Raw genomic sequence first — 23,648 nt, forward strand, 5'->3', positions numbered from 1 at the left:
TCGAACACAGCAACAGCCTCCCCGAAGCCATCACGAATTTCAACAACTGGATCACCTCCTGCGCCAACTACCTGGTCCCCTCAAGCACAGCAATACAAGATCCAGACCCCAGGCAAGTTGATACAAAGAGAAACTCAGACAGATGAAACACCGCTGCAAACAACTGGAGAGCAATTGAAGATTGAGAGAGGAAAATGCAGTCAGAAGCGTGTCCAAATCTGCAACAGTGCGCATGGGCATCCACTCCATCCTCAGATTGTTTTTCGCCATGATGGGAAATGATGGAGTGTATAAGAAGAAAGAGAAAGGATGTCCATGTTTAGTGTCTAATTAAGACAATGCTGGAACAGATACAGGTCCCGGGGAGGCGGGTGGGCGTGTGTGGCTCTGCAGCTCTACATGCCAAGAACAGATGCATACTGGTAAGTAGCATATTCCGTTCGAGGCATATGAGCTGCAGATCACACACTTAGGATAGACTATATAGCAGTGTCTCCCCTAACGGTGGTCACCTGTATCCGTTGCAGCAGTTTGGAATAGAGTTTTTAGGACAGCTTGGCATTCTGAAGCTTGTTGTTTGGATTGCACATTAACACAGTAATGTTTAGTGAAGGTGTGTGTGGTAGACCATGTGGCTGCTTTGCAAATGTCTTCTAAGGGAATGTTCCCTAAGAATGCCATGGAAGCCCCTATTTTACGCGTGGAGTGCGCCCTAGGGGGAACTGTAAGAGTGCGTTTAGCTTTTTGGTAACATTTTTGGATACATTTAACTATCCACCTGGCTATACCTGATTTGGAAATGGGGTTGCCTTTATGTGGTGGAGTGAAAGCAACAAACAGCTGTTTGGTTTTGCGAAAAGGTTTGGTTCTGTCGATGTAATAAAGCAAGGCTCTTTTAACATCTAAGGTATGAAGGGCCCTCTAAGCTACTGAGTCTGGATTAGGGAAGAAGACTGGTAGCTCGACTGATTGGTTCAGATGGAAAGGGGAAATGACTTTAGGTAGGAATTTTGGGTTTGTCCTAAGAACCACTTTGTTACGATGTAGTTGTAGGAATGGTTCTTCAAGAGTTAAGGCTTGTATTTCACTTACCCTTCGCAGGGATGTGATTGCGATAAGGAAAGCCACTTTCCATGTTAGGAACTGCAGTTCGCATTTATGCAGAGGTTCAAATGGAGGACCCATGAGCCTTGTTAGAACAATATTTAGATTCCACACTGGGGAAGGTGGTAATCTTGGAGGAATAATCCTTTTGAGACCTTCCATAAAGGCTTTGATGGCTGGTACCTTAAAGAGGGACAGGTGTTGTCTATTTTGTAAGTAGGCTGCTAAGGCTGCTAGGTGTAGACGTATGGAGGAATACGCTAAATTGCATCTTTGCAAGTGTAGTAAATAGCAAATAATGTTTTGGATGGAAGCATCCAGTGGACGTATATCATTGTTAGTGCAGAAAATGGCAAATCTTTTCCATTTTGCAGCATAACACGCCCTAGTAGTAGGTCTTCTAGCTTCTTTTATGATATTCATACAGTCTGGTGGGAGGTTGAGGTAACCGAACTCTAAGACTTCAGGAGCCAGATTGCCAAGTTCAGTTGCTGTGGATCTGGGTGTCTGATTTCTCCATGGTTCTGGGTTAATAGGGCAGGTGAAAGGCGCAATTTTTGATGTGGAACTAGTGATAGTTCCAGGAGGGTCGTGAACCAGGGTTGACGTGCCCAAGTGGGAGCTACTAGGATTAGTTTTAGCGACTGTTGTTTGAGCTTGCGTACCACAAATGGAATGAGTGGGAGAGGCGGAAAAGCGTACGCAAATCTGCCTGACCAGTTCATCCATATTGCATTGCCCTTCGACTGTGGGTGTGGAAACCTGGCGGCGAAGGTTGGGCATTTTGCGTTTTCGTGTGTGGCGAACAGGTCTATGTCTGGTTGGCCCCATTTTTGGAAGAATGGGAATAGGACTTTGGGGTGTAATTCCCATTCGTGGATTTGCTGTGTTTGACGACTTAGGAGATCGGCAACCTGGTTGTGAACCCCTGGAAGGTGTTCCGCTAGCAGGTAGATGTTTTGGGGAATTGCCCATCTCCAGATGTTCTGTGCGAGTTGGGACAGTTGGAGAGAATGTGTCCCCCCCCCCCCCCTGCTTTTGTATGTAATACATTGTCGTCATGTTGTCTGTGCGGATGAGGACAGTTTTGTTCTTTAGATGTACTTGAAAGGATTTCAGTGCTAGGAACACCGCTAGAAGTTCTAGGTGATTGATATGGAGCAGTTTTTGTTGAGTGGTCCATCTGCCCTGAGTGGTGTGTTGGAGGAGGTGGGCTCCCCACCCTGTGAGAGATGCGTCGGTGGTCAGCACTACTTGTGGAAGAGGCTCTAAGAACGGTCGCCCTTTGGACAGGTTGATGGTGTTCCACTATTAACACCAGATCGGTAAGTTGTCCGTGAGCCTGGTTCCACTGTTGTGCAAGACATTCTTTTTTTTTTTTGAAACCGTTTATTACAAAATTAAAAAAATATACAAAGATGGGCCTACAACCTTCAGGCCGGCCGCTAGCAAGCAAGAGGAGCATGTGATACAAACAATAGCGCGCATGCCGCGGCAAAGGGAAATGCACAGGAGTTAGAAGCGGTGGTAGCCACACCATCCGGGCACACAACGGTTTCATTTTAATATAAATAACAACAAAAGAACAAATCCACAAGGCAACCCACAATCGGAAACAGCAGCATGTGCTCCCCTAGCGGGGGGGACCCTACCAATCCATAGGAGTAGCAAGGGGGGAAAAAAGGTCAAGACTGGGATTAGGTGGACTCAGTGCCCGGGACCGGGGAGATAAACTGGCTAAGGGGATGGGGCCGGTGACGGATCGGGCAATAACGGCGGGGTACAGATTCCCCCGCGGTATGCGTTCCAGGGGCCCCATACGTTCACCCATGTCCCAGGCTTACCTCTCTCAACATACACCACCTTTTCCCAAAACATGCACCAATCCATGTTATCCTTCCATGCCGAGACAGTCGGCGACCTCTGGGAACCCTACAGTTGAGCAATGTCGCGTTTGGCCACCATATATCCCAGAGTCACCCACCGCGTCTGCGGCACCGAGTAGTCGGTTGGCTCCCACACATTCAACAGGCATCTCCTCGCTTCGGGCAGCAGCGACACACGCGTAACCACCCGCAGGACCTCATGCACACCACGCCAGAATCGCTCCACCTCCGGGCATTCCCACAAAATATGGAAAAAGGTCCCCAAAGAACCACACCCACGCTTACACAACCCGTCTACAGCATATCCCATACGCAGTAGCCTTGGCCCCGTAACATAGACCCTATGGAGTATCTTGAGCTGGACGAAGCGAAGGCGGGCCGGTATGGCCACCTCTTTCGGGGAGGCCACCGCCGATACCCAGTCCTCGTCATCCAGCTCCAATCCATCGGCCACCCATGCCTCACGAAGGTTAGTCAGCAGTCCCGAGCGGTCATTGATAAGTTTTTTATAGATCAATGAAATCGTGCTGTCCGGTACATGTCCATCTAGCACTCTATCCTCCAGAGGGGAATACTCCGGGATGGAGGCAACGTCCGGGAATATGGAGCATAGCGCATGATGGATCTGCATATACCGAAAGTACTCCCTGTCCTGCAACTGGAATTCTGTCCGTAGCATCTCGAACGTTTTGAATCCCCCCCTCGTCCAGAGATCACCCACCCTGCTGATGCCAATCATGTCCCACTTTTCAAAGCCCTTCGAGGTCCACAGGGAGCCCAACTGCTCAGATGCGTATAGTGGCGACGCCCGGGTCAAACGACCTTTCCACCCCATCGCCACATTAGCCGCGTGCCACACTCGTACCATGACACGCGTGGGGCCCGTCAGACGTGCGTCAAGCGAGCTGGAGTAAAGCGCTCGGTTATAATCACCACCCGGCAGTAACATCTTATCCATTTCAAAGGCCGGGTTTAGAGCGGGCCCGTACAGGCCGTGATTAATCGCAGCCAGCTGGGAGGCCCAATAATACCGTTTGATATCCGGGAGGGCGATCCCCCCGTCGTACCACGGGAGCGTCAGCTTCGCCAGGGCGATACGCGGTCTACCTTCCCAGAACAGTCGGCGCTGCAAACTCTCCACCTCGCGAAAGTAGCGCGCCGGGACGACATCCATTGTGTTCTGCAGAGCGTACAAGAATCGCGGCAGCGACATCATCTTAAACAATGCCGCCCGGCCGAGCGGCGAGAGCGGCAAGCGCCTCCAACGCGTAACATCCTCCTTCAGGCGCTGGAGGGGGGGAAGCAAGTTCTGACTATATCGGGCCTCCGCGTCCAGGGTAATGAAGATACCCAGGTACCGGAATACCCGCGGGGCGATCTGAATAGGACAGCCCCGCGGAAGGATAGGGTCCTCCCCAGAAAGAACATAGACGCACGATTTAGCCCAGTTGATGACAAGGCCGGAGTTAAGACCAAATGAATGCAACACATCAACCAGCACTATCAGTGATTTACGTGGGGAAGCCAGGTACAGGAGAATATCGTCAGCGTATAGAGATACGCGGTCCTCATACTCGGGGGTCCAGCGGAGACCACGAAGAGAAGGTTCCCACCGCAGCCACTCCGTCAGGGGCTCCAAGGCGAGCGCGAAAAGGAGCGGCGATAACGGGCAGCCCTGCCGCGTACCCCTACCCAGCTCGAACGAAGCCGACACTCTACCGTTCACCACGACCTGCGCCAGCGGGCCAGAGTACAACAATTTTACCCAACTGATGAATCCTGGGCCAAACCCAAACTTCGCGAGCGTCGCCCAAATATAAGGCCATTCAAGCGTGTCAAACGCCATAGTGGCGTCCAACGACGCCAAAATGGCCGGCTCTCGTATGAACGGGACACGTGCGAGCACCCCATGCAAACGCCGCAGGTTAAGCGCTGTATTGCGATGAGGGATGAAGCCGGACTGATCCTGGTGAATCAAGTCACACACTACGCCGACCAGCCGATTGGCCAACACCTTGGCGAGGATTTTGGGCTCTGCATTCAATAACGAAATAGGCCGATAGGATGTGACCCGGTCCCGTGGCCTCCCCTCCTTATGGATAACCACGATAGTAGCTAGACGCTGGTCTAGCGGGAGGGAACCCGCCGAGTGGGCCGCGAGGAACATAGCACGGAGATGCGGTGCCAGCGTATCCGGTCGCAGTTTATACAACTCGATGGGAAGACCATTAGGGCCCATGGCCTTGCCGGAAGCGACCGAACGTATGGCGAGGGCAATTTCTTCGGAAGTTGGAGCAGCGTCCAATGACACTCTGTCCTCCTCCGAAAGGGAAGGCAGCGCGATATCCCTGAGCAGGGCGTGGGAATCCTCTTCAGAGCGGGAGGACACCGGGGAATACACCCCACGGAAATAGTCTGCGAAGCAGGAGACAATTTCTTCTGGTTCAGTGACACACACACCATTCTGTTTCTCAATCAACGGGACAACTCGACACGCTCTCTCCTTTTTGTCCAACCATGCAATCAATTTACCAGCCTTATCACCCACATCATACAGTCTCCCCTGTTGCTCTCTACTGAGGCCCCTGGCCGCCTCCGTGACGAGGGCCTTATAAGCCGCTTGCTTGAGTCGGAGAACATGTAATTTGTCATCCGTCACCCCACATTCTAGATCACCCTCCAACTCGGTTATCTCAGCTTCAACACGAGTCACCTCCTCCCGCTCGCGCCTCCGGGAATGGGAAATATGGGACAAGGCCTCTCCCCTGAGTACCGTCTTGAACGCCTCCCACAATGAGATCGCCGATGACACAGACCCCACATTCTCGTCAAAGTAGCGCTTAAGGGATTTAACCAGCTCTGCGCGAATGGTGGGGTCACGCAGGTACCAGGGATTAATCGGGACCACCCTACCCTCTTCCCTCGGAAGAATATCAAAGTGCAACAAGAGTGGAGAGTGGTCCGAAATACCCCGTGCCAAATGGCGCACCTCCCCTATCCTCCCAACGTGCGCCGCCGGAACCAGGACATAATCTAGCCGTGAGAGACTACCATGAGCCCCTGAATGGAAGGTGTACTGCAGCTGCGTGGGATGCTTCAAACGCCAACAATCCACCAGCCCCAAGGTATCCAAGAGGCCAGACAACCATGCCTGGGCACGGGGGAGATCCCTAGGGGGGTGACGATCCACAGTTCCGGAAACCACAGCATTAAAATCCCCCCCCACCACTAGAATCCCCTCCGGAAGGCCAAGGAGGAGGCGCCCCAGATCCGCAAAGGTGGTCGTCTGCAGCCCCGGTGGGACATAGACAGACACGAAAACGACCACTCTGCCCTTCATTCTACCCACCAAAACCGTGTAGCGTCCCGTCGTCATGGTGCACCTCATCAATCTCCAACGGGAGCGAGTTCTTAACCATAATGCCCACACCCCTTGAACCAGACGTGAAGCCCGAATGGGCCACAAGGCGGTAGCCCCGTCGATTCATGGCACAAAAGGAGTTGCCAATGAGGTGTGTCTCCTGAAGAAAAACTATATCGGGCGAAATTCGCTTTAAGAACTGCAGGACCACACCTCGTTTTATCCTGTCCCCCAATCCATCAACATTCCAGGACAACAGACTCAGTCCCCTACCCTCCATCATAAACAGAAGCCATCACTCGTCCCCCAGAGAGCACTTTAGAAATGATACAACGATGCTTTTGCCTTGTGGTAGAAACGAACAACACCCCACCCCAACCCACCCACCCCAACAAAACTCCCCCCTCCCTGCACCCCTGCATGAGCCCAGACAGCCCCCCCAACTTGCAGTGTGCCTGTCGCCCCTATATAATAAAACTAGCTAGACCCACTAGAGGAGGAAAGAGTACCCCTTCTAGACCCCACACAACCTCCAAGGGAGGGGAAAGAACAAAGACAGAAGCTTGGTCGAAAGTGGCATCATAGTCGTCCAGAGTGAGGCCCAATATCAACCCCTCAGTCCCGATCCAGTGGGCCGTCTCCTCCCGCCGCCCCCCCCCCCCACCATCTCGAGCACTACCCCCAGACAGAGTGTCCAGCCAGTCCCCGGCCGCTTCGGGACGATCAAAAAAGTGCGTGCGACCATCCACCTCTACCCGCAGCTTGGCCGGGAAGAGCATGGCGTATTTTAAGTTCATGTCCCGGAGCCGGCGCTTAACACCCAGGAAACTCAGTCTCTGTTTCTGGACCGCTTAAGTGAAATCGGGATAAAAGTTCACCTCCATATTTTCCAGCTTAATCGGCCCTTGCAGTCAGAAGGCTTGCAAGATCGCGTCCCTGTCCCGAAAGTTAAAAATCCGGGCAATGAGAGGCCGCGGAGGGTCTCTGACCTTCGGCCTTCCCCCGGGAACTCTGTGGGCCCTCTCCACGGCAAAGAATTTACTCAGTCCCCGAGGCTGGAGATGGGTAGCGATCAGGTCCTCTACTCCGATGATGCGGATGTTATTCCTCCGGGCCCGACTCTCGGAATCTTCCAGGCGCCGATTCATAAGCGCACTCGCCTGACGAAGTCGGTGCACCTCCGTTTGGAGGACCGCCACCTCAGTCGTGAGGCCCGACGCGGTGTGGGCCAAAGAATCGACCCGGTCGTTGGTCTTGGAGAGATCAGCCCTCACCAGGTTGACATCAACTAGGACCGCGTCGATTTTATGGGCTAAGGTGTCAAACCGCTGGCCCACCGAGGCCTTCATCTCAGCAATGGCGCCCATGACGTCTTGCAGAGTCAACTCCGTGGGCAAATCCGGGGCATCCGGAGGGCACTCAGAGGACTTGTGCGGTCCACCGGGAGATCCTTTCGGGAGGGTGTAGCGGTCCATGATGTTGGCCTGATGTGCGGCGCCACGCAGGGTCGACTTGGCCTTCAACCGATCGCCATCTTGTTTCGTGGCCATCGTCGCGGGTCTCACACCCTCACCAGCCACGCAGTAAAAGACAAGCAATCAAGGCCACGGGCTCCGGGGGGTCACCCCAGGACGGCGGAGCGGGCCACAACAGGCAGGCAGGCTGGGTCACCCAGCGAGGCCACCCCAACACAAAGAGCGCCGCAATCCCACTTGCAAAGACGGCAAGGGGGCGCGAAAGTGAAAGTGAAAGTGCGGGGTACGCGACTCGCCAGGCCCAGCCCGCCGCTGTTGTTCACTTTGTCACCGGGTCGCCCCCAAACGCGAGTCCGGGGTCAGGAGCGAAGGAGGCCGCAAACTTCAATCGGTGCTCACTCCGGCACCCGAGGTCCGATTCGAAAACGGGAAACGGGTACCACCTCGGCTCAGGCTCACCGACACAGTCCCCTCAACCGATGCAGGATGAAGACAGGATAAACGTAGGAGGTCGCGGAGGTCCTCGGGAGCCTCGCACCTACGCGGCCATCTTGGTTGCGCACTAGGCTCCTCGTGCAAGACATTCTTGCAAGGGACGCATTTGAAGTCGTGAGTGGGGTACGATGGAGATGCATGATGCCATCATGCCTAACAGTTGCATAAACACTCTTGCTGGAAGAGAGTGTTGAGTTTGAAATTTTAAGATGAGGTTTTTTATGTTGGCTATCCTGGCTGTGCTGGGATAAGCTATGGCCTTGGACGTATTTATGGTGGCTCCCAGATATTGATGTATGTGGGAGGGTTGCAGTTGAGATTTGGGATAGTTGATGGTAAATCCCAAGTCGTGTAGGGTTTGAATAGTGCGGTGAGTGTGGAGAACGCATTTGTCGAGACTATTGGCTTTTATGAGCAAATCGTCGAGATACGGGAAGACATGGATTTGTTGTCTCCTGAGATGTGCTGCCACTACTGCTAAGCATTTGGTGAATACCCTGGGTGCAGTTGTTACTCCGAATGGGAGGACTGTAAACTGATAGTGCTGTCCGTCTACCACAAATCTTAGATACTTCCAGTGAGCGGGATGCATGGGGATGTGAAAGTATGCGTCCTTGAGGTCCAATGTGGCAAGGAAGTCGCCTTGTTGAAGTAGTGGGAGGACTTGTTGGAGAGTGATCATATGGAAGTGATCTGAGTGTATGTACTGGTTTAGTAGTCTGAGGTCGAGTATGGGTCTTAAAGTCTCGTCCTTTTTGGGAATTAGGAAGTATAGAGAATATACTCCTGTACCCTGATGTTGGAGTGGAACTGGTTCTATTGCGTGTTCTTGAAGCAAGGACCGAATTTCCTGTTTGAGGAGTGTAAGATGGTGTGGTGACATTAGACGGTGTTTGGGTGGTATGTGTGGGGGGGTGTTTGTGAGTTCGAGGCAGTAACCAAACTGGATAATTTGTCTTACCCACTTGTCTGTTGTGATGGAATTCCAGACAGGTAGGAACTGTTGGGAGTCTTCCCCGGACTGGAGTGGAATGGTCTGGGGGAAAGTCACTGTTTAGTGGCTGGAGAGGTGCGGGTGTTGGTATTGCCCCGTCCTCGGCCCTTGGTATTGTTTCCCCTATATCCTCCTCTAAAATATCCTCTGTTAGGGGATGTTTGTGCGGAGGTTTTGAAGGTGGAAGAGGTGTCTGTTCCCACATTTTTGGAGGCTCCCCTGTAAAAGGAGCGTCGAAAGGAGCCTCGGGGTTGCGGAGACTGTAATGCTCCCATTGATTTAGCAGTCTCGTTATCTTTCTTCATCTTCTCTAGTGCAGTGTCTACTACGGGTCCAAATAGTTGCTCTTGGTTGAATGGTTGAGCAAGAATGGTTGTTTGTACTTCCGGCTTAAAGCCTGAAATGCGTAGTCATGCGTGGCGTCTAAGTAGTATGCTTGTGTTGACCGCCCTAGAGGCAGTGTCGGCAGCGTCTAATGCACATTTGATTGATGCATTAGATATCAGTTTTCCCTCTTGGATGAGGTCATTGGCCTGGGATTTACACTGATCTGGCAGGTGTTGTAAAAGATCTTCTAGCTAATCATAATGAGCCCTATCATATCGGGCTAATAGGGCATGTGTATTGGCAATACGCCAATGGTTAGCAGCTTGTGCTGCAACCCTTTTGCCCGAGGCCTCTATTAGCTTGGACTCTTTGTCCGGGGGTGGTGTGTCTCCTGTTGTTTGGGAGTTAGCCCGCTTTCGTGCGTTTGAAACGACTAAAGAGTCTAGAGGGAGCTGTGCCTTAATGTACGCGGGATCTTGTGGGGCCTGTCTATATTTTTTTTTCAATTCGGGGGTTAAGAACCCTAGCTCTAACAGGGTCTTTAAAAACCTCAGTGGTGTGTTTTATGACCCCTTTAATCATGGGCAAGATCTGAACTGATTTTTGCGACTGCTCAAATGTGTCGAGAAGAAAGTCCTCTTCAGGTGTATCTGAGTGCATGGTGACGCCATGGAACAGTGCCGCCCTGTTCATCAGCTGTCCAAACCCTAGGTGGTCATCAGGAGGGGAGGGTTTGGAGGGGTATGTAGTGGGATCAGGAATGTCAGGTAAAGGGTAAGCCCAGTCATCTAAGGGTGCCGTATCCGGGAGTGTGAAAGGATCATTAGGATCATTAAGGTCATCCGGATCTCCCCCTCCCCCTAAATCATCATCATCATCCTGTGGAGGTGGTGTATGTGAAGGAGATGGTAGAGGAGAAGGAGGTGGGGGCAGAGGGGGTGAGATGAGAGGTGATATAGGAGAGGAAGGACGAATGGGTGAGGTGGCAAAGTCCTTCTTCTTTATGGGAGCTGGAGGAGGTGTTGTATCCAGCTTCCTTTTCTTGTATGGCACAGCGGTGACATGTCCGTTTTTTGAAATGATATAAATCCTTTTTTGCGTGGGATCCGGGCGAAAAAGTTCTTCATTGTCCGAAAGTGGCTTTGGTGCCGACTTTTTCGGTTCCGATCTATGTTTTGGGTGATCGGTAGAGTCTTTGTGGACTTTTTTCGGTACAGAGGATGGTTTCGGTGCCGAAGAACTTTTCGGTGCCGGCGGAGATTTCGGTGCCGAAGAACGTTTTGGTGCCAGTGGAGATTTCAGCCTCGATGGTCTCGGAGCCTGCTTCGGTGCCGAGAGGTGTTGAGTCTTCGGTGCCGAAGGTATTGTGGGCACAATAACATGTGGTTTGCTCGAGCCCGAGCCACCTGCAGGCTTATATTTCTTCGGAGCCGGGCCCAAGGGCGGGGCTTCTGAAGACGATTTTCGGTCGCGACTGGGGCCAGCTGGCGGAGTCTTGACCAATGTCTTTTTTGGGGGGGTTGGGGTTGGGGCACTGGTACTCACTCGTTGCCCCGGAGTGATGAGGTCATCAGAATCGTCCGCTTCGGATACGATTTGGAGGTCTTCGGAATCGTCTTCCGGGACATCCTGGGCAAAGATGTCCTCTGGTTCTGGAGCTGGTCTGGCCATGATATGGCATCGAGCTCTTCGGTCCCGGATGGTTTTCTTGGAACGGAATGCGGCGCAGGATGGACAGTTGGATTCGTTATGTTCCGGCGAGAGGCACAGGTTGCAGACCTCGTGGTGGTCACTGTGGGGGAACTTTGCTCCACATTGGGGGCATTCTTTAAAAGGTGTCCTTTCCATGAGCCGTATCCGGAACCGGTCCGATGGATTTCGACGTCGAGTTGTAAAGGTTGTTGGTTTCGAAAGCTGGATTTTCAGAAGTTTTCAGCTGGATTGGAAAAGTTCATCCGAACCCAATGGCGGAAAAAAACAATCTGATGATGGAGTGGATGCCCATGCGCACTGTTGTCCAGAGGAGGAGTCACCTATCTCGTGACCAAAAGGCTTCTTCCGAAGACAACAACAACCTGCAATCATCCGAGCCCAACACCAGATGGCGATCTTATCCTAAGTGTGTGATCTGCAGCTCATATGCCTCGAACATAATTTTCGGTTAGTTGGAAGAACCACCCTATCCCTATGTATTTGGAAAAATGGTTAGCGCCTGGAGCTCACTGACACACATTAGAGAAGAGATGACAATTAAGAAAGCAACCTTCTAAGATAGAAACAGGAGGGGGAATTGTGTAATAGTTCAAAGGGTGGACACATAAGTATTGTGAGAACGCTATTGCGATTCGACACAGGTGCAGGTAGGACTCTTGGTGATATTACTCTTAAGGCCTTCCATGAAAGCCTTAATAACTGGCATTTTGAACAAGGATAAGTGTTGATAAGTGTTGATCACAACCGTAAAAAACAAATCTTTTCCATTTGGCTGCATAACAAGCTCTAGTGATAGGTTTACGTGCTTCTTTAAGAATGGATATATATTCTGGTGTCAAATTCTATGATTTCAGGAGCCAAATCACAAGGTTTCGCCCCTTTAGGTTTGTATGTCTGATTGTGCAATGGTTCTAAGTTAGAAGGTCTGGGTTAAGGTGAAGCTTCTCATGTGGAACTATTGAAAGTTCGAGTAGTGTGGTCAACCACGGTTGACGAGCCCATGTGAGAGCTACCAGAATGAGGGTGAGAGAAGTTTTCCTGAGCCTCCGAACCAGAAATGGAAGAAGGGGGAGAGGCAGAAAAGCATGGGCAAATATCCCTGACCAATTCATCCATAGTGCATTGCCTTTGGATATAGGGTGAGGGAACCTGGAGACACAGTTTGGGCATTTTGCGTTCTCGGCAGTCACAAAGAAGTCTATCTGTGGAAACTCCCACTTGTGGAAGTATGGAAGGAGGACTTGGGAGTGGAGTTACCAGTCGTGAACTTGTTGCCGCATCCTGCTGAGGAGGTCGGCAAAATCGTTGTCAGTGCCCGGAAGATGTTCCGCTAACAGATGGATTTTGTGATGTCTTGCCCAACGCCAAATGGTCTGAGAAAAGCGTGACAGCTGTAGAGAATGAGTCTCCTCTGTTTTCGTACATATTGCATGGCTGTCATACTCTCCATCTGGACTAAGACAACTTTGCCTATGAGGTGAGGAAGTAATGCTTTCAATGCTAGGTGAACAGCTTGAAGCTCTAGGTAGTTGGTGCAGAGATTCTGGTGTTTGATGTTCTTGAGACCCTGCACTGTCAGAACTTGTCAGTGAGCACCCCAACCTGTGAGGGATGCGTCTGCTGTTAGCACGACTTGAGGAACAGGATCGATGTACGGCCACTGTTTTTACAAGTTTTGTATGTTTCACCACTACAGAGAGTGATGAGTGTGGCTTTCTACCAACACTAGATCGTCCAGTCGACCCTGTGACTGAGTTCACTGTTGTGCCGAACATTCTTCTAGAGGACACATATTTAGTCTTGCATGAGGCACTACGGTGATGCATGATGCCATAATTTCCAAAAGACGCATGAAAGTTTTGACTGACAGGTATTGATTGTCTTGAAACTGTGGTAGCAGGGTTTGAAAATGTTGAATTCTGGCTGCATTTGTATAGGGTAAACCTAATTGAGTGTTGAGCATAGCCCCTAGATATGATTGCAACTGCGAAGGTTGAAGATGGGACTTTTGAACATTGCTAGTGAACCCAGGTAAATGTAGGAGGTTTATGGTAATCTGAGTATGTTCACGACACAGAAGGTGTGTACGGGCTTTGATAAGCCAGTCGTCTAGATACGGGAAGACATGAATGTTTCGTCTGCGTAAATATGCTGCTAGCACTGCTAAGCATTTGGTGAACATTCTGGGTGCAGTGGTGATTCCGAATGGAAGGACTTTGAATTGGTAATGTTTTCCTGCTATCTCAAACCAGAGGTATTTGTGATGTGCTGGGAGAATCTGGGTGTGAAAGTATACATCCTATAAGTCTAGTGCTGACATGAAGACTCCTTGCTGTAGAAGTGGAAGCACCTCTTGAAATGTGACCATATGGAAGTGCTTTGATAATATGTAGGGATTCAGAGACCATAGATGTAAAATGGGCAGTAGGGAGTCTTTTTGGGACTAAGGAAGTACAGGGAATAAATCCCTTACACTTGATGTTGTAGTGGAACTGTCTCTATAGTTTCTTTGAGTAAGAGAGCCTGCACTTCCTGTCTGAGCAGGTGTTGACATTTTAGAGAGAGTCTGTGGATGCGAGGTGGAATATATGGATAAGTGCTGATAAGCTCCAGGCAATAACCATGTTGGATAAAGTCCAACAACCACCGGTCTGAAGTTATGGACTGCCAGGTGGGAAGAAACTGCTGTAACCGACCCCAGACAGGTGTAGAATGATCAGTGGGTAGGATAGGTGAGTCACAGTTTTTTGCTGGATGAGGCATTACAGTTTGGGGAACCTTTGCCCCAACCTTTGAACAGTGGCGTAACAATAGTTGAGGTGGCCCCCCTGCAAAGTACATGGAGGGGCCCCCCCAACAAAGTCATTCAGGAGCTCTCAGGCCAGGGTACTGTGCTGAGGAGGACCCCAGTAGCTCGCCCCCCCGTACCGCAGGGCTGCAGGGGCCTATGTTACGCCACTGCCAGTGACGTAACGAAACTTGAGGGGCCCCCCCTGCAAAGTACAAGGAGGGCCTCCCTTCTGGCCTTACTCAGGAGCTGTACATGGAGGACCCCCCCTTATGGCCTTACTCAGGAGCTCCCAGGCCAGTTTACTGCGCTGAGGGGGGCCCCTAGAGCTCGGGGATCATTCCGCACTGCAGGGGCTGCGGGGGCCTTTGTTACGCCACTGCCTTTGAAGTTGTTACCCCTGTAATTGCCTTCGAAATATCCTCTAGATGGAGAGGGTTGGGTTTCTGATCTGTAGGGGCTATGGAGGCATCTGTGGAGGTGGCTTTGGAACTTGCTCTACAAGAGGAGCGATGAAAGAAGCCCAGAGGAGTGTGTGTTTAAAGTGCCGTCATAGATTTGGCAACCTCAGTATCTGTTATCTTTTCCAAGGCCTCATTCACTTGTGGGCCGAAGTGATGCTCCTTATCAAAGGGGACGTTTAATAAAGTTTGCTGGTCCTCTGGCTTAAATTTAGAGACACGCACCGAGGCATGCCTCCGTAGGAGGACAATTGTATTGATGCCTCTGGTGGCAGAATCCGCAGAGTCCAGTGTGCATCTAATGGACAAGATGGTAATTAACTTTCCTTCCTGAACCAGTTCTTGCCCTTTGTTTTCATGTTCCTCTGGGAGATATTGGAGGAGTGCCTCCATCTCATCGCAGTTAGGTCTGTCATATCTGGTCCACAGCCCCTGTGTGTTTGCAATTCACCAATGATTGGAAGATTGCGCAGCAACCTGTTTGCCTGATGTGTCAATACGTTCGGATTCCTTATCAGGAGGTGGTGTGTCTGCTGTAGCTTGTGAGTTTGCACGTTTACGGGCATTTGAAACAACTAGGGAGTCTGGTGGAAGCTGGCCTTGAACAAAAATTGGGTCAGATGATGCAGCCTTATATTTTTATCTACCCTAGGGGTGATAATGCAAGCCTGTGAAGAATCCTTAAAAATTTCATCTGCATGGCGCATCATGCGTTTCAGTATTGGAAGAGATTAAGACACGTGTGGTGCATAATGTTTGAAATAAAAAATCTTCTTTCATGGATTCCTTATGCAGTGTAACTCCATGGTATGCAGCTGCCCTAGCAATGAGCTCCTAATATGATAAAGTATCATCAGGTGGTGAGGTTTAGGCAGGGTATAGCCTGGATCTGTATCCCCCTGGGGGGTCAATGCCTTTATCCTGCCAGGAGTCTGGTGATGTTAGTGTGCCATAAGTGTCATCATTCCCCCCCCATCTGCATCTGGGTCTGTATGTGGAGATCCTGGAGGTGTAATATTTAAGGGATTCTGTGGTGAGTGAGGTACAGGTGGTCGAGGATGTGGCGGTATATGAGATGGAGAAGAAGGGAGGACAGGGTGCAGAGGACTAGTAGCCTTGTCCTAAGAAGGTTGTATTAATGGTCAACATCCGAAGGGAACAATTGAGCAAAGGCTCAAAAGGAGCGCACATCAAATACGTGAGGACCAAATTAAGGTCCCATTGTGGCATAATAAAGGGCGTCTGTGGAAACAAGTGAACCAGCCCTTTTAGAAATCTATTTACAATAGGAGATTTAAAGACAGAAGGTTGGTCTGGCAGTCGCAAAAATGCAGACGGAGCAGAAAGATAAACCTTAAGAGCAGAGCCCTGCCGGGCAAGGGTCAGAATGAATAAAATTACAGTAGAAAGAGAAGTAGAAAGAGGGTCAATAGACCTTTCTGTACAGTATAATACAAATTTCTGCAAACGGCAGGCGTATACCACCTTAGTGGAGGGCCGTCAGAATAATGTTACAGACTTCGGGAGGAAGGTCAAAAGCCATCAACTGCTGTGCTCAATCTTCACTCATGGAAGCGTAGAGTTCACAGGTTCAGGTGGAGAACCTTCCTCTGCTGCCACAGAAGATCCTCCTAAAGGGGCAGCCTGATCGGAGGATCGACACTCATGCTCAGAAGCTCTGGATACCAGACTCTCCTTGCCCAGTCTGGCGCCACAAGGATGACTTGGGCCCGGTCGCTCCTGATCTTTTTCAGAACCCTGGGCAGGAGTGGTATGGGCGGAAAGGCATACAACAGGCCTGAGCTCCACTCGCGACGAAACGCGTTGCTGAGCGATAGCCGCCTTGGAAACTCCAGCACCCAGTACTGCTGACATTGCACGTTCTCTTTGGAGGCGAACAAATCTAACCAAGGTTCTCCCCACTGCTGAAAGTGACCTTGCGCCTCCTCCGACTGGAGACACCATTCGTGATCCGCAAGGCATTGATGGGTAAGATTGTCTGCTTTGACGTCCAGAGAACCTGCCAGGTGTTGAACCACCAGGGTTATGCCCTGATGTTCCAGCCACACCCGGAGATGCAGGGCCTCTCGACAAAGGGTCCATGACCCCACCCCGCCTTGCTTGTTGCAGTACCACATGGCGGTGGTGTTGTCCGTGAACACCTGCACCATCTTCCCCTTGACAGAGGGAAGAAATGCTTTCAATGCCAAGCGAATTGCTCAGAGGTCCAACAAGTTTATGTGGAGCCCCGTCTCCGCCTGAAACCAGTTATCCCTGATCTCCATCTCTCCCAAGTGGCCGCCCCATCCCAGAAGTGACGCATCCGTCACGATTGTGAAATCTGGTTGGGGAAGGGAGAGAGGTCTGCCTTTGACCAAACTCGGTTCGTTAACCACCACTGCAGATCCTTCGCAGTTCCTTCCGAGATCTGAACCATGTCGGTGAGATTTCCCTGATGCTGTGCCCATTGGAACTTCAAGTCCCACTGCAGAACCCGCATACGCCATCTCGCGTGTCTTACCAAGAGGATGCAGGAGGCCCTGAGGTCCAACAGCCTCAGAGTCAACTTCACTGAAATCCAGGATAGAGGCTGAAATATTGGAATCATAATCCCGAATATCTTGGAATCGCTGCTTGGAAGGATAAGCCCGAAACTGCACTGTGTCCAGAATAGCTCAGATGAAAGGGAGCGTCTGAGAAGGAGTCAGGTGTGACTTCGGCACATTTATAGAGAACCCCAGCGAATGCATGAGGTCCGCCGTAGTCTGAAGGTGGGAGACTACCGTCTGAGGCGAGGCTGCCTTCAACAGCCAGTCGTCGAGGTAGGGGAAGACTGAAACCCATAACCTGCGCAGCTGAGCCGCAACAACGCCATCACCTTGGTGAACACCTGAGGGGCACTGATAAGGCCGAAGGGGAGCACATTAAACTGAAAGTGCTCGTGGCCTACCTTGAACCGTAGGTAACGCATGTGGCCCTACAGGATGGGAATGTGGAAATAGGCATCCTGCAGGTCCAACGCTACCAACCAGTATCCTTGGTCTAAGGCAGATGAGCCAATGTGAGCATTTTGAATTTCTCCTTTTTGAGGAAGAGATTGGCGGTCCGAAGATCCAAAATGGGCCGAAAACCCTTGTTCTTCTTCAGAATCAGAAAGTAGCGGGAATAACAGCCACTGTCTACTTCTGAAACCGGAACCCTTTCTATAGATCCTTTGGCCAAAAGAGCAGTAACTTCCTCTTGGAGTAGTTTTTAGTGATCCTCCGCCAGCCGTTCCTGACTTGGCAGAATAGTAGGAGGAAAAGAAACGAAAGGAAGAGAATAGCCCTCCTGGACGATCTGCAAGACCCGCTTGTCTGTTATAGATCTCCAGCGGGGGAGATGATGAGAAATTCTCCCACCCACTGGAGTAGTGTGGTCCTGCAGAATCAGCCTAGGAGTGCTTGGAGGTTGCGGCTGCTGGGGGCAGTGTGGTGAATGACTTCTGAGCTCTATTCCGAGGATGGAATGTATCACATCCACTTCCACGCGCAGCTTGGGAAGTCTGTGCAGGACGGTGACTAGGATAGGGCTGACGCGGTTGGAAACCCCTTCTGTTGCCACGAAAGGGGCAAAAGGAAGACTGGCCATGAGGAGTAGAGGAGAGGCCCAAGGATCTGGCCGAAGCTCGAGAGTCCTTGAGCCGAGTCAGCCTTTCCCCCCAAAAGGCGGGTTCCATCGAAGGGCATGTCCATCAAATTGGCTTGGACATCCCCGAGAAGCCAGTTGTACGAAGCCTCAAGGCCACTGTCGATGAAATAGACCAGCCCAGCTAATCGGTCATATCCAAACCACACCGTATGGTGAATTTTGTCGCATCTCTCCCGTCCTTTACAGCCTGGGAGAGCACAGCCCGGGCCTCCTCCGGGACCTGTAGCAGCACATGCGCAACTGTCTCCCAAGGGGAATGGGAAAAACGGCCCAATCAGCATGCGGTATTCACCGACCGCAATGCCAGACAGGAGGAAGAATACAACTTCTTCCCTAAAGAGTCCAGTCTCTTGGATTCCCTGGCCGAAGGGGAGGAAGGGAATGCGCCCTGGGAAGTAAAGGCCTGCACCAGCAAACTTTCTGGGGTGGGGTGTTGGCTGAGGAACTTTGGGTCACCCAGTGCTGGGCGATGGCGGCGTGCAATCGTACTGTTCACAGGAGCCCTTGTGCTAGGTTTGGACCAAGTTCCTAGTAGGACGACAGTAAGTGCCTCATTAAAGGGCAAAAGGGGTTCAGAGGTGGAAGCCCCAGGTTGAAGCACTTCGGTCAGGAGATTAGTCCTGACCTGCACTGAGGGCAACTCCAGTCCAAGGACTTCAGCTGCCCTCTTAACCACCATAGCATAGGACGCCCCTCCTCCGTTGCCACTGTAGGTGGAGAGAGCATGTCAGAGTCTGGGGAAGTATCCAGACCACTGGCTTCCCCAAGTTCCCCATACCAGTCCATTGTCTCCTCAGAGACATCCAGGTTCTCTAGAGGGTCTTCAGACTCCTCCCATTCCTCTCCCGAGCCTAGCACGTCCAAAAAGTGCTCAGGCGACAACATAGAACCCCTGGGTTCTGTCGATTTCGGAATCGGCATCGCGTAACGCCGGTTCGGCTCCGTGTCGTCGGGGGTGAGGATGAGGCTTGCGCCACCGGCGATGCCGCTGGCACCGACTTCGGGTTCGACGTCGGGGAAGGTTGCATAGGTACGACTGGCGTAGAACCGGATCCGAGATCGGACCACTTAGGCCCAACCGGCGCCGTGGCTGAAGCCGACTATGTCGAACCGTGGGGCCGTAGGGCTCACCAACAGGGTCGTTCCACTCAAATACTCTGCGCATGGCCTTGTAAAATTCATTAATTTGAGCAGGAGTCGCTCCGGGTCCCGGAAATGGAGGGATGCACGAAGTCGACTCTGGCTCCGGCTCCGCAGAACCGTGCCTAGAGTGTTGGTGCTCCTTACCTATCTTGGCGACAGTCGCCAGTTGAGGTGAAGTCAAAGTACGCTTGGACTTCTTCTTCTTCATGTGCCTCTTCCCCGAGTGTCCAGATGACCTCGAATGGGAGGAAGAGGACTTGGGGCTCCGGCAGTGATCCGGCAACCACCTCTTCTTCAAACGGGATCGTGACCTCCTCTGAGTCTCGCTCAACGGTGTCCGCTCCCTCTAGGTCTTCGGAGCCATTGCCCGGAAGTCTGAACACGACTACGAATCGGGGGGCGCGTTCAAGAAACCACAGACAAGCATGGTGGGGATCGGTAACTGACATCATGCGGTAACAAGTCCTGCACGGTTTAAAACCTGTCTTCCTATCCGACATCCCTCGCACACAAAGTCTTCAAATATTTCGACAAAAGTCGAGAAAAAGCCTCCCAAAAAGCGGCAGAGGGGTAGCTCTTCCCGGATCGGTGCTTAACTGGCACGGAGAGAAAAGAACTGACGTAAGCGCGCCTGGGTGGCGTCTATGATGTCATAACCGACGCTACCGACGACACGCGGAGCCGAATAGAGGCACCCGACATCGCACGCAAAGGGTATTGCTCAGCAAAAGTTTCCGGATCCAGCCTGACGCCTGGGAAATTCAAAGGTAAGGAATCTGCAGCTAGAAGTCTCTATCAGATATACAAATTAAAATACAAATGAATATCAAGATAAACCCTTCTCAAATCCACAGCAATAGCAGAAACACACAATTTTGAGGGATACCATATAAAAACAAAATAATATAAACATACACTTGAGAATTTGGCCCACGCCATGCTGATTTTACGATACTGAAAGAAAACTGACCATTTTCAGGAGACAGTTTGTCATAGGCATCCTCATATATATAGTTTCTTCTGATGGTGACATTAATCCCTTCTAGAAATGGACTGTCTCCTTGGACATCTTGCTTATCAGCATAGATCAACCTTTGAAAGATCTAGAACAAAAATATAGAGAAGAAACATTAGTTCAAGTAAGGCAAACATAGCTAGGAGTTTTCAAAGGCCATGCAAACACATATCGAATTCCTGTAATTGACTGCAGAGTACCAGAAACGTTTTAAAACCTTATCTGGTACCGCCAATGAAATTGCCACATAATGCTAAACCACATTATGATGCTGGACAAAGGTTATTAAAATATGAGCCTTAAATGGCTAAAATAAGTATTACCAATAGAATAAAAAATAAATTATACTGAGCCTCACAAATCAATGTCTTGTATTGCACTGATAACAAGAATAAAGTGCTAATATCTGTGATGAGACTATTGCACCTTAATACTTCTACAATATACATATGTTCGCTTCTGCCATCTTTTTTGAAAACTTAACATATTAAGAGGTTTTAGTTATTCTTTATTTTATATCACTTGGTCCTTAAATTCACGGTGAAAGCTTCTCAGAAGCTTGTTCATAGACTGCTTAGGCACCAACAGAGTAAGTTCTGGCACCTTCTGTAATGATAAGTGCCATCATCTCAAGGTGGCATAAAGTAGGATTAATAAACCAGCATGATGAACCTGTGTCAGAACTGTAGTGTGTTGTACAGTGATAAGCAACAAGTAAACACAGTCATTATAGGATTTCAGGAGCTACAAGCCCCCAGGGCTGGCTGGACTTAAAGGCTTAAAAGTAAAGGCCTGCTAAAGGCGAGAATGGCTCGATGAGGGAAATGAGGAAAGAGCCACTCTAGGGATTCTGAGAAGAAGTGAGTGTCTATTGGTTGATGCGTTACTTAACACTAGTTTATTACACGCAGTCCTGGTGCTTGCACTGCCCAACACTGCCTGTGAGAGAACTCAGGCAGCAGGATGGGCAACAAAGCCAACACAGTTCCGCACAATTATTGTCAGTGACCGAAACCTGAGAGTTTAATGGAATCTGAAAACTAGAAATGAGATGGCAGTCTACCAACGAAGATATGTAACCTGGGAGTGCAGTTAGAACTGTACATTCCGATCTTATTGTGATTTCGCAAACAAACATGTTACTTACCTTCAGTAACGCTCCTTCTGCTGGATACTCTAACAGCAGATTCCACACCCTGTGAAAACCCCCAGGTGTCAGGTTAGATCCAGAGATTTACTTCAGCAATTCCCTTGCACGCCAGTAGGTGGCTTAATGCAGCACTGCATCAGGTCCGTCCCTTCGTGCGCCAGATGTAAAGTCGGCCCATATATAACTACCACCCCAACACGTTGCTTCTGTTTGTTTCTGACACCACGCCACCAGACACAGAGCTTTGCATGAATCAGACCGGACAGTGAGCAGATCTCTAATTGGGACCTTTTTACATGTAGAAAAGAGTAAATTTCACGGAACGGGAGGTGGGAGGGTCAGTAAGAAATCTGTGGTTAGATAGAGAACATCCACCAAAATAGCATTACTGAAAGTAAGTAACTTGTTTTTCTGATGGAAACTGGATATGGATGTGGCCTAACAGCTAGAGTGGTTGACCTCAAAGCTGGGGAACTGGGTTTGAGGCTCAGCAGGGACGCTCAACATCCTGTCATTTGGGGCAAATCATTTAATCTCCCCATGCCTAACAAAATGAAGTTGTCTGTCTGTAATGCAAATGGTTCTCATGTAAAGCGCTCTGATATCTTCGGGTCGAGTTTGCGCTATATAAAACTCCCCCAAAAAAACACAGATTGCTCACCGCATTGACCATTCACTAAATGTGAACCTATGCCCACGTACCAGCCTGGCAAATGACCAACATAGGTACCTCCACGTGCAAGTACGAAGGTAGCACTCTTTGATCTGGTGGAATGAGCCCAAAGATCTTACAGAGGCTGTTTCTTAGCTACTCCATAGCAGATCTTGATGCAAAGCACAACCCATCTAGAGATGGACCATTTCTGCACTGCTTTGCCATTCTTCGTCCCAGAGAACAAAGAGCTGATCGTCCAACCCATGGTCCTTGGTGCGATTGCTATTAAAGCTCAGGGCTCTCTTTGGGTCCAAACAATGTAGTACGCCTTCCTCTTTGCATGTATGAGGTGAGGTAAAGAATGCCTCTTGGGTAATAGATTGCCTGATATGAAAAGGCATCACAACTTTTGAGAGAAAAGCTGCCCTAGTACTCAGCACTAGTTTGTCAAGAAAGAAATTGTAGATGGTTGCTGGATGGATAATGCTTGCAACCAACTCATATGACAAGCTAAAATGATCACGCTGAGTAACACAGCCTTAAGGGCTAATAACCTTAGACAGCAGCTACCCTATGCATTGCTTCAAGTGGGTGCACATCAAGAATGTGAGTACCAAATGCCGGTCCCACTAAGGTATCACAAAATGTTGTGGAGGAAACATGTGGGTCAGCTCTTTTAGAAAGCACATCACAACATGTGATTTAAACCAAGATGGTTGATCAGGCAATCTTAAAAAAAAAGCAGATAAAGCCAACACGTTATCTTTAACAATAGACACAGCAAGGCCTTGATAGGTGGCTAAAGATGAGGAAAAATTAAAACATTAGATAACTGGGCTTGTAAGGGTAGGCTATGCTGAGAAAAAAAACAAACTAGAATCTTCTACCAGTGACCAGCATAAATGGATTTGTAGGATGGACACCTTGCTGCTAAAATTACTACCTCGAGAGGAAGACTAAAGGCAGTTAACTGTAGCCACTCTCCAAGCATGGATGTGTGAGTTGCCCAGATGTAGGACCCTCCCCTACGTCCTCCCTTAGTGACAGTTGAATCGGAGGACAGAAGCTCATGACCAGCACTCTGGATATCACACTCTCCTGGCCCAATCCGGAGCCACTGCGATAACTTGGGCCCAGTCATTTGTGACCATCTTCCGAATTTTGGGCAGCAGAGCTAGAGTCGGGAAGGCGGACAAGAGTCCCGACCTCCATTACAGTGGAAAGGCATCTCTGAGAAAGAACTGTTTTAGAAAGTTTGTACACTGCGCATTTTCCGTGTTGGTGAAAAGATTCATATGGATTCTCCCCATTGCTGAAAGACACCCACTGCCTCCTCTGAGAGTTTTCACCAAATGTGATCCTCTAGGCAACAGTGACTGAGTGTGTCAGCC

General features: G+C 50.2%; 1 protein-coding gene across 2 annotated transcripts in view; it reads right to left on the bottom strand.

Moving 5' to 3' along the window:
* UBE3C (ubiquitin protein ligase E3C) overlaps positions 1-23,648 on the bottom strand; it is a 992,333-nt gene that overhangs the window by 312,293 nt on the left and 656,392 nt on the right. For both annotated transcript variants that reach the window (XM_085631966.1, XM_085631967.1), the window contains exon 18: positions 20,408-20,540. In XM_085631966.1, the coding sequence (XP_085488092.1) occupies positions 20,408-20,540 (133 nt within the window). The remainder of the gene's footprint in view (positions 1-20,407; positions 20,541-23,648) is intronic.

The sequence above is a fragment of the Triturus cristatus genome, chromosome 10, assembly GCF_964204655.1.
Source record: "Triturus cristatus chromosome 10, aTriCri1.1, whole genome shotgun sequence".
In the NCBI taxonomy this organism is placed as follows: domain Eukaryota; kingdom Metazoa; phylum Chordata; class Amphibia; order Caudata; family Salamandridae; genus Triturus; species Triturus cristatus.